The sequence below is a fragment of the Populus nigra genome, chromosome 14 (assembly GCF_951802175.1).
Source record: "Populus nigra chromosome 14, ddPopNigr1.1, whole genome shotgun sequence".
Classification (NCBI taxonomy): domain Eukaryota; kingdom Viridiplantae; phylum Streptophyta; class Magnoliopsida; order Malpighiales; family Salicaceae; genus Populus; species Populus nigra.
In genome coordinates this window covers 5,619,412-5,642,052 of record NC_084865.1, presented here as the reverse complement: position 1 = coordinate 5,642,052, position 22,641 = coordinate 5,619,412, and the positions used below count along the sequence as shown (strand labels likewise).

The 22,641-nt window shown below is 33.1% G+C and overlaps 3 protein-coding genes across 6 annotated transcripts; 1 reads left to right on the top strand and 2 right to left on the bottom strand.

Moving 5' to 3' along the window:
* Positions 1-3,164: 3,164 nt before the first annotated feature.
* LOC133672626 (probable serine/threonine-protein kinase At1g54610) lies at positions 3,165-7,294 on the bottom strand. Its single transcript, XM_062093093.1, has 7 exons — positions 6,400-7,294; positions 5,936-6,220; positions 5,347-5,664; positions 4,921-5,142; positions 4,676-4,770; positions 4,482-4,587; positions 3,165-3,689 (listed from the first exon to the last, which is right to left on the bottom strand). The coding sequence occupies exons 1-7, from the start codon at positions 6,778-6,780 to the stop codon at positions 3,333-3,335; spliced, it is 1,764 nt and encodes a 587-aa protein (XP_061949077.1). The 5' UTR covers positions 6,781-7,294; the 3' UTR covers positions 3,165-3,332.
* A 114-nt stretch (positions 7,295-7,408) lies between these two features.
* Positions 7,409-10,127, bottom strand: LOC133672627 (TSL-kinase interacting protein 1). Its single transcript, XM_062093094.1, has 7 exons — positions 10,005-10,127; positions 9,687-9,783; positions 9,339-9,574; positions 9,022-9,265; positions 8,256-8,669; positions 7,813-7,932; positions 7,409-7,733 (listed from the first exon to the last, which is right to left on the bottom strand). Exons 2-7 carry the CDS (start codon positions 9,750-9,752, stop codon positions 7,641-7,643), a joined length of 1,173 nt encoding a protein of 390 aa, XP_061949078.1. The 5' UTR covers positions 9,753-9,783; positions 10,005-10,127; the 3' UTR covers positions 7,409-7,640.
* Positions 10,128-17,100: 6,973 nt separating this feature from the next.
* On the top strand, positions 17,101-22,122 carry LOC133673425 (UDP-rhamnose/UDP-galactose transporter 4). Of its 4 annotated transcripts, none has more exons than XM_062094220.1 (6): positions 17,101-17,345; positions 18,439-18,611; positions 19,515-19,699; positions 19,789-19,989; positions 20,369-20,530; positions 21,552-22,122. In XM_062094220.1, exons 2-6 carry the CDS (start codon positions 18,485-18,487, stop codon positions 21,879-21,881), a joined length of 1,005 nt encoding a protein of 334 aa, XP_061950204.1. In that variant the 5' UTR covers positions 17,101-17,345; positions 18,439-18,484; the 3' UTR covers positions 21,882-22,122. The 4 variants fall into 4 exon arrangements, with proteins under 4 accessions (XP_061950204.1, XP_061950203.1, XP_061950202.1 ...); XM_062094219.1 differs by having other exon boundaries at positions 18,389-18,611; XM_062094218.1 differs by having other exon boundaries at positions 17,101-17,429.
* The last annotated feature ends 519 nt before the right edge of the window (positions 22,123-22,641 follow it).

The window sequence follows — 22,641 nt, the reverse complement described above, 5'->3', positions numbered from 1 at the left end:
CGATAGAGATGGTTAATCCCTCCATTGACTAATACGTTTATTGAGGGGAAAAAACAATTAATGGGGGGACCGTTCCTTAGTTTAGCCGTGAAAAGTTGGGTGATGTTCAACTACATAATAATATTCTAATTTTCTTTTTCTTTTTCTTTTTTTTAAAAAACAAGCTTAGGTCATAAAAAAGGAATTCAAAATCACTATTTAAAAGCAATATTTCTTCATCAGAAAACTAAAAAACTAATTTCTTAATTTTTTAAATTTATACTGAGTTTGAAAAACATTTTAAATGTTTCTTCCTGATTTTTCTTTACAAATTTTTGTTTTAAAATGAACAATACAATTTTTTATATATAAATACTTTTTAACGTTATAAATATTAAAATTATTTTTTTATATATTTTGTGTTTAATTATTTTTATAAATTTAGTTTCTATTATAAATCGAATATACTTTTTTCGAGTAAATAATATAACTTTGTTAAGTTAATGTTTAGTTTGAATGAAATAAAATTAATATTCTATAATTAGATTATTACGAATACAAGATATTTATTATAAATTATGGCTTTAGTTTTTTATATATAAAAGAAATAGTAGTGGTCTTGATATATTTTTTTGCAGTGAAAAAATGCATTTTTGTTCTCAACAAATGAATACATTTTCTATTTTTTTTATTTGATAAGGAAAAGAAAAGGAAAAATAGTTTTCTGTAATAGATACTATAATTTCCATAAAGTTTCTAGTTTCATCATGTATACAAAACCAAAGAGGTGATCTTATTGCATGAAAGATGCCTGGAGATGCTACTATTTCAAAGAAATAAAAAACAAAAGAATAGTATGTTTGTTTTTGTGTTTTAAAAACGTCTCAAGATATTTTTTTTTTAAATTAATTTTTTAGTGTTTTCAAATCATTTTGATGTGTCGATGTCAAAAATAATTTTTAAAAAATTAAAAAAATATTATTTTAATATATTTTCAATAAAAAAAATACTTTAAAAAACAATCAATATTATACCCTTAAATATCCAAAAAAAAAAAAAAAAAGCAGCAGTAATTCCGTTGAGTGAGAGCAAAACAGGTATAGCACGGCAATACGGTAATGCATAGAGGGACCGTTCTTTTTCTCAAAGTTTTATGCTAAACACACACACACACACACACACACACACACACACACACACATATATATATATATATATATATTGCATATGGCCCTCCTCTCCTCTCCTCTCCTCTCGTCTCCACAGACTATTGTCTCCCACCAAATCCCACAATATCATATTTTCCCATCTAATCAAACACCATTTACTAATAATGTTCAAAACGATCTCCATCTTCTTTTAATCAAACTCCATACTCATCAGCTAATTCAAGCACACGTCATTGCCCATGCAAACTCCACTACCACTAGGTTAGGTTTGGTTTAGCTTAGCTTAGCTTCTCTTATATAATACAAGTTAGGCCATGGCCTGCCTCTTGTGCTCGTTGATCTGATGGAGAAGAGCAAATCATTTTCCGGTTACTCAAATGCCTACTCAGAAATCCGGCTAGGCTTCGAGGAACGGTCTAGATCTTACAGCTTTAATGGCCCGGCCGGCAAGGTGGATGATGTTGAGCTAGAAAGTTCAGGCAATCCGGAGCTCAAGCGGAGGAAGAGAGTGGCACAGTATAACATGTACACCATGGAAGGTAAGATCAAATCATCGTTGAGAAACAGCTTCAAGTGGATCAAGAGCAAGCTTGTAGATGACTATTTTGATGACTGAACTATATCTATATATTCTGCCGCCTTGCTACTGTTTATATATATATTTTATATGCAAGAGTGTAAATTAATAATTATTTCTAAAGTCTTCGCATGCAGTACTTTGCAAAAGAAGAGTGCGATGTTACTGGGTTTTATATGCAATAACCATGCTCTCTACTCTCTAATTTCTCAGACTGTAACCAAGGAGGAGGAGAAACATGCTTCTCCTTCCATATTCAATTCATGCGAATCCACCCATGAAACCCTTTCACGTCTTCGCTGGAACTGTGTTCATGTTCTTGGCTTGAGTTGCTCTGTTTAACCCAAGTTCTTAAAAGCTCAGCAACTGTAATATTGACTAGTGAGGTAACCCTTTATTAGTCCAACATATATATACATATCAACGAATCTCATTTCATAAACCCTGAATTAATTGTTTAGATAAGTGGTTTTTATAAAGGATTCTTCATAAAATTACCGTTAGTTAATTGGTTTAATTGAGCTAGATATGTAGTCTTAATCTAACCATTAATTTTGTAAAAAAAAAGAAAAGAAAATAAATCAAGCCATTAACTTTTGAAATTAACAAAATGAAATAAGAATACTTCGGTTGCATGATATGAAAAAAAAAATTAATTAAATGATGAAGTCTTGAATTTGTTTTTCAAATCAAACAAATTAATAAGAACCCTTGAAATTCCTCAAAGGATAGGTTGGATGATTAAGAAGATTTACTGATTTTATAACGTTTTGAATTCGAGTTAATACTAGCTAGTATCTGGGAGAAAAAAACTCACTCATATTAAAATAGAGTCTCTGCATAATTAGACCTAATTAGGTGCATATTTTAGAAAATATTTATGGTATTTACGAGTTAATTAGTTATATCTTATTAATTAATTTTTAGATTCATCTTGAAAATAAAAAGTAACATGAAAAAAAAACTCATAAGCCATCAAAAATAATAAAATTATTTAACAAAAAAAAATTATAGAATCTAATTTATTTGATTTTCCTCATGTTTTTCTTTTTCTTCTTTGTTAGACGTGTGGGCCGGACAATGTACAGGCCCAGCCTGTTGATTATTATTATTATTATTATTATTAACGGATCTGCTTAGAGCATCTCTATGATTTATAGAATATTAAAATTAAAAAAAAAAATAAGAGACGAAAAGGTTGAAATCCAATTCTATATATATATATATATCCTCACACCTAATCATGAAAGCAAACACTCTAGGTAGACCCGGTTGGAATGGACAATAGCAATTGTTTTAAGGGATAATTAGAAAAAATATATATCTTATAAGATTTGATCGTGTTTTTTCTTTTTGAAAAATCAAATTTAACATCGTAAAAAATCAAAAGATAATTGCTCAGGATATCACGCCGGAAAGATTGTGAAATTAGCCGGAAAAAAACGAAGAAGAAAGGCTGCTCTCATTTATTGATGAGTGCAGATAAAACAAGAACAGTTTACAAACATGAACGCATTGTACAATATTTCCTCGCAGCAACAGCTTCAAGGAGGGGAGATGAAGATGCAGTAATATCACAGATAGTAACTGGTGAGATTTTGCTTGGCCTAATCTTTATCAAGTCCAAAGAGTTTTGATATTTTTTCTGGATCAAGAGTACGAAAGTCCAGCGTAGAAACAGACCGGCGGTAACCACCTGGCATTGCATTGCCTCCATTAAGGTTAATGATGTCTGTTATAGAAGCCTGTAAAAGGGTGAAATTCTGGATGTTCTTGGTAGCATTAGGATGAGCCTCCGTTCTTATCGATCTGTTCTGATTCTGATCAAGAATCGGCGAGAAGGATGGCCGCGGGGGGCCTTGCTCTTGCCTCAGTATTGATTTTAGACCCAAGGATGTGCTGCTGCTTGCACTGTTTCCTGTCTCAAGGCCATTATTCATGCTTGGCTCTGAGATTTTCGCCACCTAAAACAAAGCAGAATACCATAGATTATTTCCAACATCATCACTTCTTCTTCTTTATTGAATTACTAGTTTGATTTCTCACACTACGAGTCAACGCGCCAAAAAATAAAGCTTTTTTCTTTTTTTTCTTAGCACTAAAACGGTGCATGCGTTTGTTAATATTTTTTTATATGTGTGTTAACTAAAATAAATAGCGAATTATATATGGTAATAAATAATAATAATAATAAGTTTGTTTACTTTAATTCAAAATTAAGTTGGGAAGTTAAGATAAATATATTATTTTTTAGAAAAAAAAAACTGAATATTTATTTCATTTAGAAATCAAGTTTCTAAAGTTTTAATTGGTTTGAATTAATAAAATTAAATTTTATTTTATCAAATCAAACATTACTCATATTGAAACATATTTTTAACATCGTGAAAGCCCTATATAAAATTAACTGAAATAAAACATCAAACTCAACCCTAAGTCAAGTTAAGAATAAAATTAATAAAAAAATCAAGTAATAAAAAAATTAAAAAGAGAAAAAAATATTATGGATTATTATTGCAATCTAAGTGGATGTTGTCTTTCTTCTATGTTGTATTTTCATTGTTTTTTAACATTTATTTCATCTTTCATTACTTCGTGTAATCATGATTTAAAACATTATTTCATGGTTTATCTAGAGTTAATTTTGTAAAATTAAATGATAATTATTAAATGAATAAAAAAATTGATCCAAAAAAAATGGAAAAAAAATAAGGTGGTTGACTGTTTATATATATATATATAATCAAGAATGTTACCTCTTTAGAAGATTCTGTTTCTTCTTTGGCACGTTGAGAAAATGAGCTCTTTCTCCCTTGACCACCTTGTCTTGCTCGAGATGAGTGCTTCTTTGGATTCCTGCGCCTATAAGATGGAAGTACAAGCAAGTACACATTCATCAGTTTGTTGGGTGCGGAAATAAATCGATAAGTTAAGCAGCATTGATACTTACTTTTTCCGATCATCGATTTGATTTGGCTCATCCTCCTCTTTGTAAATTACTGGTAGACCTGAAAGTTCGCATGCCATTGGACTCGAAGAGAAGAACTGCTGGGGAAAGAACTACTTATAATTTTACTCATTGAAATAAGCTCCAGAAATTTGCAAAAGCAGCAGGAAAGAAAGAAGAAGAACAGATATAACACAGTATATAACAATCACAAATTAAGGTAGGCATTGCCATTATCGCTCACGTACGTGACTTTGGAGAGCAGAAGCAGCAGTGCCTCGATATGCTGGGTTCAGAGCGAGAAGTGTGGTCAAGAGGACAAGTGAAGACTCAGGAAAATCCTTAAAGGCTTCTTGGAAACTAGGTTTGTAGTGCTGAGGTGGTCTGAAGCTTGTTGGTAGCCTCATTATCTTCCAATAATCCTCTGGTGGTGAACCACAGAGCTTGAAAATCCTATGAAGTTGCTCAACCTGAAAACATGCATATTGCATATATATAACCTCACAAAACAGACAAGGAGGAAAATCTGCATTCAAGAAAATGGAAATGAAAACAATATGTTCCTCTAGCATTTGATTGTGTGTGCTTCTTGGTGATCATGGGATCTATAAATTATGAATAGGAATTGATTCAATGAACTTTCCTGATGGTCTCATAATGTCTTATCAATGTACCTCTGTCCTTCCAGGCATGATTGGCCTTCCAATGAACATCTCAGCCAATAAGCAACCAGCGCTCCAAAGATCAATACCTACTCCATAATCAGTGGAACCTAATAATAGCTCTGGGGCTCTATACCAGAGTGTTACCACTCTGTTGGTAAGGGGTCGTTTTGGTTTAGGTATGAAGAAATTTGCAAGCCCGAAATCTGCGATTTTCAGCATCCCATTTTTGTCTATCAACAAGTTGGAAGCTTTAATGTCTCTGTGCAGAATACCCCTCTCATGGCAGTGCTGGAGACCTGAAAGCAGTTGCTGCATGTAGCATTTGACCTATATCAAAGACAGCAAATCGCCATGTTTAGAATCTCGTATATATGCACATAGCATTAAGTGACCACTAGTTTATGTAACTTTCATTTTTCCCATTTTAATGTAATATTTGAAACTTTTTCCATTCCGGTTCTACATATTTTCCAGGAGGTAATAGATTAAACATCTCTTTGAGCCGCATACAATTAATGAATGGTCAGTTCATTACTGTGGCCCCAACAAACAGCCAGAGACAGTTGTTTTTCGAAGAAGCAGGAGGGAAAGTTCAAACCTGTGGTTCAGTGAGCCTTTCGCCTGGACGAGAGATGATCCTGGTTAGGTCTGACTGCATGAAATCAAAGACAAGATAAAGACTATATTGCATCCTTGATGTGGCTAGTCCTTCAAGCTTGATTACATTTGGATGATCTAGCTTCTGTAGCATCATTATTTCTCTTGCCATAAACTTGACACTTTCAGGCTCTGATGTGTCAAACCGAACCTTCTTTAGAGCAACTATCTTTCGAGTGTCCCTATCTCGAGCTTTATAGACATTGCTATAAGTTCCCTGGCCTACCTGCAAATGAAAAACACAATTCCAATAAGATGATTCATAGTTTCTGCTCCATTAATTTCCCACTAATCACCCTAGCCTCTATCGCCATACAAATTCGAAAAAGAGTTCTTCGAATACTGTTTTGATGTATGTTTGTGGGTCTGAAGTAGAGGAAAAGGTAACAAATATCAAACGCTAACCTTAGCTAGCTTATCATAAGAATCAGCACTCTTTGGAACCAAACCAGCCAAAACCTCTCTAGCAATGTTGTCAACAAGCCATTTTGGCCACCCATCTACAAGTTCATCTCCCCCTGCCTTCTTCGAAGAAAATCTTTGTGACACATTTCCAACATCATTCTTTAACCCTTCTCCCACAACCAACTTATCTCCTCCATTGACAGCACCATTCACGGCAACCTCTCTCTTCTTGTCCAATTCTTGCCTGAACAACTTTCCAGGTTCTCTCTGACCAGCAGGTCTCCCTCCATTCTCTCTCTTAACATACCCATTTTCTTGTTTCAACTTCTCTAGTGTCTGAGGAGGCGAGTATGTTGAACTCTTGGTCTGAACACACCCCATTTTTCAGAATCCTTAACTCTTCGCAGGGAATCAAAAGCACGTTGATTGCTAGGTGACATAGTAATGGTAATGAAAGGAGTTACATATGAAATGATTGTGAGCAGCATAGAGATTTATTTTTGAACAATCAAGAAATGCGAATTGGCCGTCCTTTGGCCTGCATTTTGTTTGGATTTTTGCAAAATGGAAATGCCTGTTGTCTTTGTTTGACCCTGCTTTCTCCGCCTTAGGAGTTAAGGAAGACGTTAGAGACAAGTTTCACTTTTGTCCTCCATCGTCAATGACTCGTTCTGTGTTACCAAGGAAAAGCTCTAGCTCTTTCTTATTTTGGAGGGTTGGTGAGATTCAAGGGTGTCGGTCCGATCACAACCTCTTGCATGCAGGGACAATTCAGAGTTTCAAACTTCACTATAAATAATAATTTACCCTTGTTTGCAATAGACAAGCATTTTCCACTAGAAGTCTAGCTCTATATCCAAGATTCTGGATTCTAGATGCAGTTACTTTCCATAGTGTTTGAAGAGATTGTACTGTGGAGAAAACAGAAGTGCTCTCTCTCTAGTTATCAACAGAAGCTAAACTTGAAAAATACATTCCAAGAACATTGGAAAAGAGACCAATGTAGGAGTGGATTTATAACGTGTTGTGCACATTGCTCTTTTAAACAAAAAATGGGACAACCAAAAGTTCAAGTACCTTTATAGACCTTCAGATTTCATGGCTAATAAAACACATTTCAAATATTTTCAAATTGATATCCCACAGTTGTTTATCCAACGACCAAGCTTTAGCTTGCTTATTTCAATTTCACTTTGCCCAGTATGCTCCAACTTTCACAATTAAGACAATGCAATCAGACGTCAGGAAATAATCCTGCCAATGCTTAAGCTGTCACCATTGATAATCTTTCTAGAAGATGACAGGCCAAGGTCGAAGGGTCCCAAAGAATCAGTCTGCATCAAGAAAGTAAATTAGCTGTTTGTAAGGTTATATGCAGGAAAGAGAATACATTTCAATTACGAATTCAAGTACCCATTTAATTCCTGAAAGCCCTAGGCTGTTTTCATGATTGTAAACTCGAGAACCAAGTGACAGCCCTGTTTCAGATTCTTCATAACCATGACCTTGTTGAAGGTCAGATTGGTTATTGACCTGCAAACCAAGGACACAAAATTTAATGGCTTACTGAAGTTTATCTGAAATCGTGAAAATTTTGGTCCTCAACTACAACTTTTTATGAGATCAATACCCCTAAAATGACTTCAACTGCTGTTCCAAACCAAGTGTATAATACCAAATTATCAAATATCTATTAGCAGAGCTCTGCTTCAAATTTCTTGGAACCATCAAACATTTATATCAATCAATTTAATAGGTGAGCACGGGTCTAACGATGCAGCTAAAGTACTCTACACAACCAGTATCCTCAGACATATTTCCATAAGTAAATTACGGTATGGGAGAACTTAACAAACCGCAGTCATAGTTGGATGTTTAGATGACTTTGAACCAGCATCTTGACTGCAGGTCTGAGAATATGCCCTTCCACTCAAAGCTTGACAATCTTTGCCTGAGGCAGAGAATTTCTTAATGGCAAACTCATGGCAAGTGTCTTCAGCATCCAAAATAGATGAGCTAGAACATTGAGGAAGTCTCGGTCCTTGGGAATGATTTACTTGCGCAGCAATAAAGGCATCTAGTGAATCAGAGATTAACTGGGAAGGCTTCAAGCCTGGGTTACTCCCATTTGATTTTGGATCAAAGGTATTCAACACTCCCTGCAATGATGCTTCAGATAGCAGGCCCCCGATGCTTATGTTAGTTAGACCATCATCCCACAGAGTTGAAGGCTGCCCAATGCTGCCAACATCCCTCTTTGCTTCGTTAACCTAGATAGACACGAATAAGCAAATTTCAGAAATATATAACATTGAAAAGCACATTCTAATCAAATCTCCATAAAGATCAAACATGCAAAGTTGACCTTAATCAAATAATTCTGGCAATCGATCTTGAAACTTTCTCAAGTAACTTCCACAAATCTTAAAACACTAAGATCCGATGATCATTTTGATGACTTATCAGTTACACACACACACACACTCTAAAGGCTGAAATCTGGAAGCACTCATAAGTCACAATCGCCACAGGAAAAGATTGCTGAACACTCAAATCAAGCAAATTACACAAGAACACAATAACAGCAATCAATTGAGAAAATGCCCAAAAAATATACAGTACCACAGGTCCAATTAATTCATTGGAAGACACCTTATCAGCCAAAACCGCATTTGTAGCTCCAGTTGAAGTGCTTGGTTGGAACTCCTCACTGGTTTCCTCCATCCACTTCACTTCACCACGGGCACTCACTGCACCAATGCTGCAAACTTGCTGCATGATTTGAGGTTGCAAACAGGCATCATAGGTAGTTGACATTGAAGGTACTCCAACAGATTCAGTTCCAGAATCCGAGAACCAACCATACCTTAAGACACAAAACAAATCAGAAAACTAAACCAAACTAATAAATGCAACAAAAAGGTGATCAGACCCAAGACCTTAGACGGAAAATAGATGGGTTCCCAATAGCTGCATAGACCTCTCCTGCACTGATATTAATGTCACTCAACGTCCACTTCTTAGTAGTTGAAGCTTCAGATGTGTTGTAAGGGTAGAGGACTGGCTCCCCGCAAGCAATTCCCGAACCACCCCACTTGTCATTTAAATGCTTTAGCACAGACGACACCTTTTTCCGAGCGCTTAGAGTGAGTTCCAGGTAGGGATGATAGCCATCCTGCAGAGATTAATATATATAAAAAAAAAGGGTCAGCATTTAAAAATACACAAAACAAAATAGAATTAGGTCAAAACATATTTGCAACATCCCGCTGGTTGATATTCTTGACCTTTTCCAATCCCACACGAGTTCCTTCATCAATTGGAAAAAGCTGCAGCTTTATCTTCGCGGGCATTCGCTTGCTTTCTCCGCTGACCCGCTTTTTCCTACGTAATAATTAAAAATCAATTTTACACTAAAACAATACCATAATCAAATAATTAACTAAAGAAAAGACCTTTAGCGGATCTCATAATCAGCTTGGTTTAGTTTAGTGCAAATTAATTAATGATTAGCTAGGGTTTGTTTGTAGTACTAATCAATATCAGAATTCATGAAAGAGACTTTATAGAAATTTGGAGTTATGAGATTGAGAAAAATAGCGTACCTGGATTGAATTTTCAAGCTGATTGCTGAGAGAGAGAGAGGGAGGGAGGGAGAGATTTGAAAACTGTATAGAGAAAGAGAAATGTTGGCGGGAATGAGTTTTTTTTGTGAGGGTGTGTGTGCGGGGGGGCGCTGTGATTGGATGAAAAGAAAGGTAGTTCAGCTTACATGTTACACACTTGTGGGCCTCATATTTGGGCTTGGGTCTATCTTGTTGACTGGGCCTTGATATGTTAAAGTAAAAATGTATCCTCATCTTCAAGAAGTTTGGACTAATTTTTTTTTATAAAAAAAAAAACTAATATAGACAAGTGGCATGAGTTATCCTATTCTAGTAAATAAAACCATAACGACCAAAATAAATAAGATTTAAAGATAACTCATTTTAGAGAATAAGAAATGGATTTAATGATTGGTAATTATATTATACAAAAGTCTCTCTCCTTTTTTTTCCCACTCTCATCTTTAATTTTTTTAATCTAAATTTCTTTATTTGTGTTTATAGATAGATCTATATACTTATTTGTCTTTGATTTGTTGTCCCATTCATTAAGAAACTTTTTTTTTAGAATAATGGTTGATTATAATTACTCAACAATCATGAATCTTTTTAAAATATTGTTTAGAATCATGAGAGGTATAACTCAATTGGTCAGACTCTAGATTTTTTTTCTAAAAATCACAAATTTGAGTTTCACAAATATTAGAGTCATTGGAGGCTTACATGGTCATTAACTTTAAGACTCGTGATATTAGTAGAGATGCGCGCCAATTGCCCTGACACCCACTTTAATAATAATAATAATAATAATAAAACTTGTTTAGTATTATAATAATAGTTATTTTTTAAAGTATTTTTTGTTTAGAAATGTATTGAAATAATTTATTTTTGATATTTTCACACCAAAACCAAATAAAAATACCAAAAAATTAATTTAAAGTCAAGAAAAAATAAAAAAATTAATTTTGTCAAAAACTTTTAAAACAAAAAAATAAACAGAATTAAAAGAGGATATTTAACCTAAACCTAAACATGATATAGGTCTTCTTTGTTTTTATATTTCAAAAGTGATTTTGAAAAAATTAAATTTTATTTATTTTTTTCTTTACTTCAAATTAATATTTTTTTGGTATTTTTAGATTATTTTAATACGCTGATGTCAAAAATAATTTTTAAAAAATAAAAATATATTATTTTGATACATTTCTATATGAAAAATATTTTAAAAAACAACCGCAGCCACACTCTCAAACACATTAATAAACTACTACCATGCATTATCATAAATGAAGGAGTTGTTAGCTGATTGAGAAGCAGCTTGGAGTAGCTTTTACTTCACTTGCGTTTTCAACAAAAAAATTAACTGGGATCCACAAACAGTAAACAGCTGTTTATATGTTACCAATATTTTAAATAAAAAAATTAATTGGGTTTCACAAACGGTAAACAACTGTTTATATATTACCATACATGTATTTTCCATTACATATATTTTTTATAATTAGTTTTAAACACATAAATAACCACGAAAACAAACACATTCTAACACTAGGATGAAGACCAGCACTGGCGAGCTTTGACATGTCTTCTCCCTCTTTACTTTTCAAAGAAAACGGAGGAGTTGTGTGTAAATGGGTGAGTGATATTTGCATCATGGAAAGGAAAGGATGGCGGCTTTAGCCACGAGACTAGAGCACCCCTACCCTCTACCTAATTTTATTAGGTTTACAACGAAAACGACAACGCTCCCATTAAAGTCATTTTAATGACATGTTTATTACTTCTTCTTCTTCTTCTGGAGATGTTAATTTGTTACCTTCCTTTGGAAAAAGAAATTTAATTATGGGAATTATAGAATCATTAGAAAATTAAAATAAATAATAATAAGGCTGAGAATGTTTCACATGGTTGATTGGCATGCTTGATGCCATTTTTTCCCCACCAGCCACTTAATTGTAGATTTTGTTGTTAATTAACTTATTTAGTGTTTATTTATGGCAGCGGTGCATTACTGTTTTATTAAATTTTAAATTTGTTTTTACTATAATATTTTTTAGATTGTATTGGTATGCTGATATTTAAAAAAAATTAATAAAATAAATATTTTTTAATATATTTTTAAATAAAAAATACTTTTAAAAGTAATCTTTATTATTATCCTAAATACCCCCGACATCATTACCTGATGATCAAATAAGAGAGTGTTTTATTATAGACTACATTATTTGGTGGAGGCATGGTGAGGCTGCAGCCTACAGGATCCAAGTGCCAAGCTGGAGGCACGGCCATTGGGATTGCGGACACCCGGCGCTTGGCTGCCAAGCCTGAGCTTTGGGCAGGTCGCGCCTGCCTGGCCGCACCCCGGGCCGCAGCCACCTGGCGCTTGATCTGCCCAGCCTTGGTCACTGAGAGCAAACTCGTGCGCCTTGCTGCAGTCCCCGGGCGTGGGGGTCTGCAGACCCGCGAGGTAGCCTGCAGGCCCCAAGCACCAAGTTGGAGGCATGCTCACTAGGGCTGCGGACACTTGACGCTTGGCTGTCAAGCCTGGGCATTGGGCAGGCTACACTCCAAGCTGCAACCACCTGGCGCTTGGCCTGCCCAGCCTTGGGCGCATGTGTCAGGACCTAATTGGCTTGGGTCCTGCCTCAGGACCCAATGTTCTTGGGTCTTGAGTTGTGTTAGGAATAATATTATTTTTATTATAATTCTAGGTATTAATATAAAAATATTATAATTTGTTTTATCAATATTCTTGGGTTTTTTAATATAATTATTTGTGTTATAAATATTATTATTCTTTTTATAATTCAACATATTCATGTCAAAAATATTATTATTTGTGTTATGCATATTATTATAATTCTAAATATTTATCTCAAAAATACTATTATTTGTGTTAGAAATATTCTTTGGTTTCTAAATATAATTATTTGTGTTAGAAATATTATTATTAAAAAAAACAATAATAAATTTGGTTTGAAGGGTAGAATTACAAATTATTATTATTATTATTATTATTATTATTATTATTATTATTATCATTAGTAAATTGAAAAAACATTATTATTACTAAAAAAACCATATATTTTTTAATATATATATATATATATATATATATATAAAAGAACTTGGGCATAAGTTAAATATTATTATTAATATTATAAATAACTATGTTGGGTCCAGCATTGTGCATGACCCAAATAACCTTGGGTCCTGGCCGCATATGGACCAAAATAGCCTCTGGTCCTGCAGGTTGCAGCACCCAAAATAGCCTTGGGTCCACCCGAATGCAGGATCCAAATAGCTTGGGCCCTGCAGGCTGCATAACCCAGAATAGCCTTGGGTTCGACCAAATACAGGACCCAAATAGTTTGAGGTTCTGGCCGCCGTAAGACCTCAATAGCCTCGGGTCATGCAGGCTATAGGACCCTAAATAGCCTAGGGTCCGGCCAGGTGCAGGATCCAAATACCCGAGGGTCCTGCAGGCTGCATAACCTAAAATAGATTAGTGTCCGGCCGGGTGCAGGACTCAAATACCTTGGGGTCCTCGCCGGGGTAGGACCGGAATACCCTCGGGTCATGCAAGTTGCAAGATCCAAAATAGTCCTGAGTCCTACCGGGTACAAAACCCAAATAACCTTGGGTCCTGGCCGCGGTAGGACCCAACTAGCCTTAGGTCCTGCAGGACCTAAAATTAACCCAGATAGTTGTAGAACCCAAACTAGCATTTGGTCTTGGCATCATTAAAACCTAAATTATTTATGAAAATAAAAGGTAGGTCCACGATATAACATGGACTACTTAACTAGTAAAATCTAATTATCGTCGTAGATAAGTAAAATGTAAATCTTAAAAATTCACTGCAATCAAAAGGGTATTAAAATGTAATGAGGTAATATATTGAAGGGTAGGATGGGTGTGCTCTCACGGGGAAAAGAAAAGAAAAGAAAGAAAAACATATTATTTCTACTTTTTATGATGAAAAAGTTACCTTAATATTTCAATCTAAAAATTTAAATTGTTACTGAGTTTTTAAAATATAATTTATATTATTTTTAATATATTTTTTCATATGAAAGCTTTTTAAATTTGAAACTTGTATAAATTTATACTATTTTATGTTTAATTTTTATTAAATAAATAAGGATTGTGAGATTTGAATTCGTAATCACTGAGTTGTCAAGACTCTAATATCTTGTCAAAGAATTAATTCAACCCAAAAGTTTAAGCTATTAGGTGAGGTCTCAATATATGATTTGTATTATTCTCTAATATATTATCTCAAGTGAAAGCCCTTTTAGTTTGAAACTTGCACATGTTCACACTACCTTGTGCTTGATTTTTATTAAATAAATAAGGATGATAAAATTTGAATTCATGATCACTTAATCATCAAGACTCTGATACCAAATCAATTCAAAAGGTTAAACTATTATGTGAGGTCCCAATATATGATTTATATTATTTTCTAATACATCTTTTCAAGTGAAAGCTCTCTATGTTTAAAACTTGTACATGCTTTTATACTACCTTGTGTTTGATTTTTATTAAATAAATGAGAATGGTGAGATTCAAACTTTAACCACTTGATTATCAAGATATAATTTATATCATTCTTTAACATGAACTAAGTTACATTAAGCATTTGCTTTTTTTAAAAAAAAAGAAAATACTTTTGCACATCCTGCAATTCATATAATATTTTTTACTATACATTCCTTTATTTTAACGTGCTAAAACTTTGCATTTATGTTGGATCTTTGTTAAAAAAAATTGAATTATTTCAAAATTGTTATCAGGGTTTTGACTAGGTTGTTCAGAGCATTTTTTTTTTTAAAAATCAAAATAACATCATTTTAATATATATAAAAAATAACAGTTAACAAGTTGCATAAATCCCGAGACAACCTACCAAGCTAGATTTTAAAACTATAATTTTCAGAATTTAAATAGAATAGCAAATCTACAAATGAGATCTGATTATCGTCTTGATAATAAGTGAAATGTAAATCTTAAAAATTCACCTATCCTTGTTTAAATGGTTTATTTTTACAATATCGAAAAAGATGGATTTAAAACATAAAATTATTCTTAAAAAATACTAAAATATTAGGCACAATACCATGTGCATTCAAAAGGGTATCAAAATATCACCTGAACACTATTTAGCCTGAGAGAAGTTACATAAATTACGTTGCACATCCTACAATTCCAATTATATTTTTTTTACTGTGCATTCCTTTATTTTTATCGTGCTAAAACTTTGCATTTACTTTGGATCTCTGTTAAAAAGAATTGAATTATTTCAAAATTGTTATCTGGAGTATAATAATAAAATTTAATGAAAAAATTGATCTTCCACTAATAAATCAACAAAGAATTAAATATAAATAATCAAAATCAAATTTGTTACAACATTTCCATGATTGTTTATTTCAAAATCTTGTTATCAGTAATTCAGTTTTATATATATAAAAAAATCAGCCCAAAAACTCTAATATTAAAATATAATTTATTTTATTTTTCTAAAACACTTTCTTAAATAAAAATATTTTAGACTTAAAATCTGTACGAATACACATTATTTTACACTATAAATTAATTTTAATTAGAAAAAATAAAAATAATTAGATTCAAAATCATGATTGTCTAATCAATATTGGAATTTTATTTGAAAAAACTTAGTAAATGGATACTTTTGAGACTAAATTAAAAAATTTGTATAGTTAATGTTAATAGTAAAAAATATTATATTAAAAAACGAAAACCTCTCAAATATGTTTTCTAGACTTGGTGGAAATTTGAAAAACTAAAAAACCAGTTTTTCAATTTTTTTGATGGAGAAATATTGAATTTGAATAAGCGGTTCCAACTTTTCTTTTTCTTTTTTTTTTATTCTAGTTTTCCAAAAAAAAAAAATCATTATTGTTTCTCAATAACCCCTTATAATTGGTTTCTAGTTTTTTGAATGGAGAAATATTGAATTTGAATAAGAAGTTCCAGCTTTTATTTTTCTGATTCTAATTTTCTAAAAATAAAAAAAATATTATTTTGTTTTTGAATAGCCCTTTATCTTTGATTTAATGAGAATAAAGAAAGAAAATGGAACTTATGGACAACACTTATTAAATATAAAAGTAACAATCACCCAAACATCTTATAATTTACTTCATTTTATATTTTTTTTATTGTTTAAAAAATTATGGTTTCATTATAGGTGAGCTCAATTTTTTATATTTAGATTAAAAGACAAATCTATCCTCATATATAATATAACTAAAAAAAATTATTTGTGAAAAAAAAAACACTCAATCAATCAAAATCTAATTTATTTTTCATGTCTTTTCTAAGGACTGTTTGCTATTATAATAGAATTATTATTTCATAATTTTTTAAAATTTTGTGTTTTAAAATAATTTTTTTATATTTTTTTATCATTTTGATGTGCTGATATTAAAAATAAATTTTAAAAAATAAAAAATTATTTTAATATATTTTTAAATAAATTTTTTTTGTTTGAGTGATAATTTTTATTTTATTTTAAAGGAATAAGAACTTTTTAGTTATTAAATTGAATATAATAGTAAATCTGTAAATAATTTAATATTTTTTGTTGATTTTATTATAGTATAAAGTGTTATGAATTTGTAAGATTTAAAATAAAAACAAAATTTTAAAGTAAAATAAATTATAAAATTCTCATAATAGTTTTCCGAATATAAAAAATGTGTTTGGAAACGTAGTGTACACCGTGTTTCTAAAAAAATTAATTTTTAAATTAAAATTTAATATATTTTATATGTTTTAAATCGTTTTGATGTGCTAATATTAAAAATAATTTTTAAAAAATAAAAAAATATTATTAATATATATTTTAATATAAAAAATTATTTAAAAATCAACTATGAAAACTCTAAAAATCCATCTCCTTGACTCGTTGCTCATTATGCTATAAAGAATTACTGGATATTCAATCAAATCATAATTAGAATAAATGGCGGCGCATTGATTTACGAAAATAGATTAAAAACAATGTTTCTATTTTGAACTTTTCTTACCTTTCTACTTTTATCTCAATAGGAGAAAATCAAAATTAAATCAAGAAAACAAAATTAGTTCCTTTCTAAACATCCTCTCTCTGCAATTTCTTTTTCTTTCTTTCTTTATTTAAATATTAATGATTTCCCTCAAAGCCCTGAAGCCCATTTTTGTGACTACCATCCTCTCTCTCTCTCTCTCTCTCTCTGCCTCCCTGAAATCTCCTGCTGAATTTTTCGTTTTCCCGTTTGCTTCCCGGGAAAACTCACAATTGCTTCCCGGAGAAGTCTCTTTCTTTTCCAGGTACAGCCCATTTACTTTCGTTTTTCCGTTTGTTTCCCGGGAAAACTCACAGTTGCTTCCCGGAAAAGTCTCTTTCTTTTCCAGGTACAACCCATTTACTTCATTTTAGTCCTTGTAATTATTGGCAAGATGGGATTCGTTTGACCTGAATTTCTTTCCAGTTTTAGTAATTCTTAGCTTTTTTTTTTGTCTGTGATTGAATTTGGATGGATCTGCTTCAATTTTATGGATTTTTTTGCTTCCATTTGGATTTTATTTTCTGAAATTGAAATTGGGATTGTTTAAGTTTCCGGGACATGATTACTTTGATCTTTTTTTTTAAAAAAAAAAAATTATAAAGCTAAAAACGTTGTTGGGTTCTCTTCAATACTCTGCTTGATTCAAGAGTAAATTTGAAGAATAATAAAAAGATCTCTGTTCAATCTCAAAGCTTAGAGCACTTTAGTTCACATGAAATCTAACATGGTATGATACTTTTAAGGTAGATCATGGATGAAATTTAATGCGACATTACGTTACGTTTTACAGGATGTATACTGTAAGCTTCAATGATCATTGTGATAGATTAGCTGTTAGAATGAGCATCACGTCGTAGTAGTGGTAGAGATCTTGTTTATGCACACGTCAGTGGTTCCTTTGAATTGATTTAAGGCTAATATGTAAAGAGATCACCTTGTTTGATTGAGAACTACAGAGGGGTCCCAATCCAAATACGTCGTAGTTCATGAATTAAAATCAGAGAAGAATACTATAGGGGGTATCAATCAAAATGTTGATAGTTCATGGAGGCTCTTTATGCTTTAGCCTTAATTGAATGACCAATTTGATTCGTGTCATTGTTTTGGGTAGTTGTGGTGCTCTTGCATCCATCTTACATTTTTATCATCTATAGTTTGTGTTTTTGGTTCAAACTACCAGCTTTCTTCATTGTTAAATTGACATGTTAATTTGTCATGCTATAGTATTCTTGTAATTTTCTTATGCTGTTATGTAATTCATGACATAACCAATTAATCTTATTCATGTATTTTTCTTGAGTACAGATATTACACTTAACTTTTAACCTTCAAGTATTGTATTTGCTCTCATGAAGAGTGACCAGTGAAGTTCCTGCTGATAATTGGAAGTCGTAGAAGAAAATGTCTTCAACAAAGGCTGACAGGAAGGCAGCTGGTGATGCAGCTTCATGGCTGTTCAATGTTGTCACATCTGTTGGAATCATCCTCGTCAATAAAGCCTTGATGGCTACCTACGGTTATAGTTTCGGTATGCTCCCAATGACAATCTACTCAAAAAAATCTTATCAGTGTCTGATTTTTTAATCACCAAACTGATTATGTATTTTGTAGTTTAAGCCAAGTGCTTAGGACAAGGCTTGCTGGTTTTGATCTTGTCCATTCTTTTCATTAGAATGTGTTTTGGATATTATTTTCTTGTGTAGTACTAAGAAATGTAAAATGAACACATGCATGTATAAATTGGGCAGGGATATGAAGCCAGACATCACTATCTCATTTCCATTGGCCTACTATTACATATCTGCATTACTTTTTTATGCTGGATGCCTGCGCATTATTACCTACCCACTTAGTTATATTGTAAAATGTAATACAATTTTGTGGGCCAAATCTGGGATAAATATTTAATCACACTTTTTTCCACACAATGTTCATAATCACCGACTTCTTGAAGCATGAAAATGGGGTCCAATCAAGCTATCATTTTGCTCGCATTGTACATTCTTGCTACAATTCCTTCTATTGATACATATGCACATGGAATTGCCCATACATGACACTAGTTTCAAGGAGAGTGCATAATACAGATTGGGACTTCTAAAAACAATAATTAAGTTGTTTATATATATAAAAAACAATAATTATAACTAAGTTAATTAACAGCGTGATATTATGCATTCACCTAATGCTTACATGTTTTTCAAGTAATATCATAAGAATTAAATTGATCTAGTATTGTTTATTCATGTGGTTCAAGTTATAAAACTGGAAAATTAACTGCGATCCATTTTGTATGTAATATGAAGATTTCGATTATCAATTTCACCAAGGAGTGAGGATAATGCCTCCTATTAGCTGGTAAAGGAGTCCTGGGCATTCCGATTTTTTTTTTTGCTGTGCCTGATTTTTTAAATCTAATGCTTTCTTGCAGCTACAACATTAACGGGTCTGCATTTTGCCACAACAACATTGTTAACTGTTGTCCTTAGGTGGCTGGGTTATATCCAGCCTTCCCATCTACCACTGCCTGATCTTCTGAAGTTTGTTTTGTTTGCAAACTGTTCTATTGTTGGAATGAATGTGAGTTTGATGTGGAACTCGGTTGGATTTTATCAGGTCAGTTTCAGAGTATTTCTACATGTCTATTTGCTCTTTATTATGTCAATTTTAGAAGTTACAACTTTCCTTTTAAAACTTATTGTCAGATTGCGAAGCTGAGTATGATCCCAGTATCTTGTTTTCTGGAAGTTGTCTTGGACAGCGTGCGGTATTCAAGGGACACAAAGCTTAGTATACTAGTAGTTCTTCTTGGTGTGGCAGTATGTACTGTTACAGACGTGAGTGTTAATGCCAAGGGATTTGTTGCTGCTGTAATAGCAGTTTGGAGCACTGCCTTGCAGCAGTATGTAAGTAACTCTATTTGGGCACGACGTTATTACATATGATTGGCATCAAAAGCTGGGATCGTTTTTGGGTGCTAATTCAAATTTCGATAAGTTCTAGGATGGGACAAGTACAGGTTCTTTGCATATTTAGTCCCCCCCCCTCCTCCCATATGCACCTTTTCTTTTCATATTTATGCAGATATGCTTAATTGCATTCATTAGAAAAATTAGTCAATGGTTTAATTAGAAAATTGTTTTGACCTGCACCATTTTATGCCCATATGGGTCCAGTTGGGGCATGTTAACTGTGGTTTTGATTCTTCCAAATCTTAGTTTGTCCGTTTCTAATATTTGTTTGGATACTTTATTTATAACGCTGTTGGGTTTTCACATTTTACAGTATGTACATTATCTTCAACGGAGGTATTCTCTAGGATCTTTCAACTTATTGGGGCACACTGCTCCAGCACAAGCTGCATCTCTGCTGGTAGTAGGGCCCTTTTTGGACTATTGGTTGACAAACAATAGAGTTGATGCTTATGCCTACACTTTCATATCCACTGTAAGTTGTCTTTCTGTTATCTGGTTTTGGATTGTTATTTGAGGGATAGTTACTTTGCACTGAAGTTGACTACTTTGAGCTAGCATAATCCTCCCATTAGCCCATCAGAGGACGTACAGAGGGTTCAAGCCAATGCTTGATCACTACAAGAGCAAGAAAATAGCAACTTGTTTGATGCTTAGGCAACAAAGAGAGTTTAGCTGGCTGGGGTCTTAACATCCTTTTGTATGCCATTAAACAGTGGCTGCAAATATGCTTATATGTCGTTGCCCCGAAAGGAAAGTGTAAGCATCTAGCTTATACACCAGATGAGTACTTGATTACATGAGTGGACATGTGTTATGACTGATTAAGCTGAGGATGATTTAGACTGACTAAAAATAAACATTGGGCTCAGTTGAATAATTGAGCCTAAGGGGAAATCTTGGTGTTTTAACAAAATAAATAACAAGAATGATACAATAATAATAATAATTGTAGGGTGTACTCAATCTGGTGAAGTGCCTTTAAGGACCCAAAAGAAAATTAATGTCTTGTAATCCCTGCCAATAATTAGTCAGATATTGGAAACTGCATGGAGAAGTTCTCTGTCTCCACACTTGAACAATCACAAAAATCTCATACCTGGACTGTACAGGTTGATAATTCTAGTTACGAAATTCCTGTTTATTTCTAGAAAACATACAGCACTAACTTTCAGTTTCAGAATTTTCCTTTTTCCACTTTTAATGTGGTAAAATGTATCTAATATGGTGTAGCAACATCTATTCATGTGCTTCTATATGTTTAGGTTGCAGATTTGGGGTGACTATCTGTGCCATGGATATTAAATGCTTGTGTAGATACTTTTGCGGATACTGAAGCACCTTGCTAAATTCTTGCTATATAGCTATTATAGTTATGGTTTTCTTTCAATGCTGTTCAAAAGCTCAGTAGCATGCCTGATTTTTAAAGCTGCCAAGAAGCTGTGTGCTAGTTGTGGTTACTTTAAATGATCTGACACGCACTTTGTTGTCTGCAGTTGTTCATAGTCGTGTCTTGCAGCATTGCAGTAGGGACAAATCTCAGCCAATTCATATGCATTGGCAGGTTTACAGCCGTGTCATTCCAAGTGCTTGGACATATGAAGACAATTCTTGTCCTGATTTTAGGATTTATTTTCTTCGGGAAAGAAGGTCTCAATCTTCATGTAGTTGTAGGCATGATCATTGCAGTAGCAGGAATGATCTGGTATGGCAACGCCTCATCTAAGCCCGGAGGGAAGGAGCGCCGTAGTCTTTCAATGAATGGCAACAAATCACAAAAACATGATGGGTTACCAGAATCCATCGAGGTGGATGATAAGGTTTAGAGTTCAGTTGAAGGTTGGAAAAGAAAAGGAGGAAGAAGACAAATATGCACTCGGCATTTTAGATCAGCTGATTTCAGGAACTCTTTACACTTGGGAGGTCATAGTACTTTACTAAATTTTTTCATCACAGATTGTTTTCTTGTTCTTGAATTAATTCACGTAAACGATGTTGAGTGGGATACTAATTCCCCAAAGTTACGTCCACAATCATCTTCTATAGTAATTTATTTCCTTGTGAAAATCAAGCTCGCACTCTCCTTTCTGGCCTCTCTTTAATGCATCTGTGCTATAGATTTACTGCTTATGAAGGCACCACATGCTCCCAGAACCCTGAGAATAGCCTGATGATTGCAAGGAATTGTTGGAATGAGCTTGTTTTTTCTCTCTCGTCATGGTCCCAAAGGAGCCATGCCTATTCACACTTGAAACACAGAAAACAAGACTTTCTGTGAACCTGATATTGATACACTGGGAATAGTTAGCATTCAGGCCATCCCTTCTATAAAAATGGCATCAAGAAAAAATACATCTCATTTTACGTTACAAAGCATCTCGGTTTTTCATCTTCAAGCCTTCCTCCAAGTTACAAGACGACAAAAGGGTGAAGGAATTGGCGAACCTCTCTATGCTAGCTTCTTCATACTCTTTTGCTGGCACAAGAATGAACCTTTGTGCAGCAAACCTGTAGCTCTAGGTCAAGAATTAAAAGAGGCTGTTATCTCTTCTGCTGTAGGATAACAATGCCTGCACTGCCATAACT

Excerpts from the sequence above, each read along its gene's own strand:
- LOC133672626 (XM_062093093.1), bottom strand. The coding sequence starts at position 6,780 with ATGGGGTGTGTTCAGACCAAGAGTTCAACATACTCGCCTCCTCAGACA. Across the intron at positions 5,665-5,935 it reads AAAGGCTCACTGAACCACAG|GTCAAATGCTACATGCAGCA; the intron begins GTTTGAACTTTC and ends TCTTTGATATAG. Across the intron at positions 5,143-5,346 it reads TCATGCCTGGAAGGACAGAG|GTTGAGCAACTTCATAGGAT; the intron begins GTACATTGATAA and ends GCATGTTTTCAG.
- LOC133672627 (XM_062093094.1), bottom strand. The coding sequence starts at position 9,752 with ATGCCCGCGAAGATAAAGCTGCAGCTTTTTCCAATTGATGAAGGAACT. Across the intron at positions 9,266-9,338 it reads CCATCTATTTTCCGTCTAAG|GTATGGTTGGTTCTCGGATT; the intron begins GTCTTGGGTCTG and ends TTGTGTCTTAAG. Across the intron at positions 8,670-9,021 it reads ATGAATTAATTGGACCTGTG|GTTAACGAAGCAAAGAGGGA; the intron begins GTACTGTATATT and ends GTGTCTATCTAG.
- LOC133673425 (XM_062094220.1), top strand. The coding sequence starts at position 18,485 with ATGTCTTCAACAAAGGCTGACAGGAAGGCAGCTGGTGATGCAGCTTCA. Across the intron at positions 18,612-19,514 it reads TACCTACGGTTATAGTTTCG|CTACAACATTAACGGGTCTG; the intron begins GTATGCTCCCAA and ends GCTTTCTTGCAG. Across the intron at positions 19,700-19,788 it reads ACTCGGTTGGATTTTATCAG|ATTGCGAAGCTGAGTATGAT; the intron begins GTCAGTTTCAGA and ends ACTTATTGTCAG.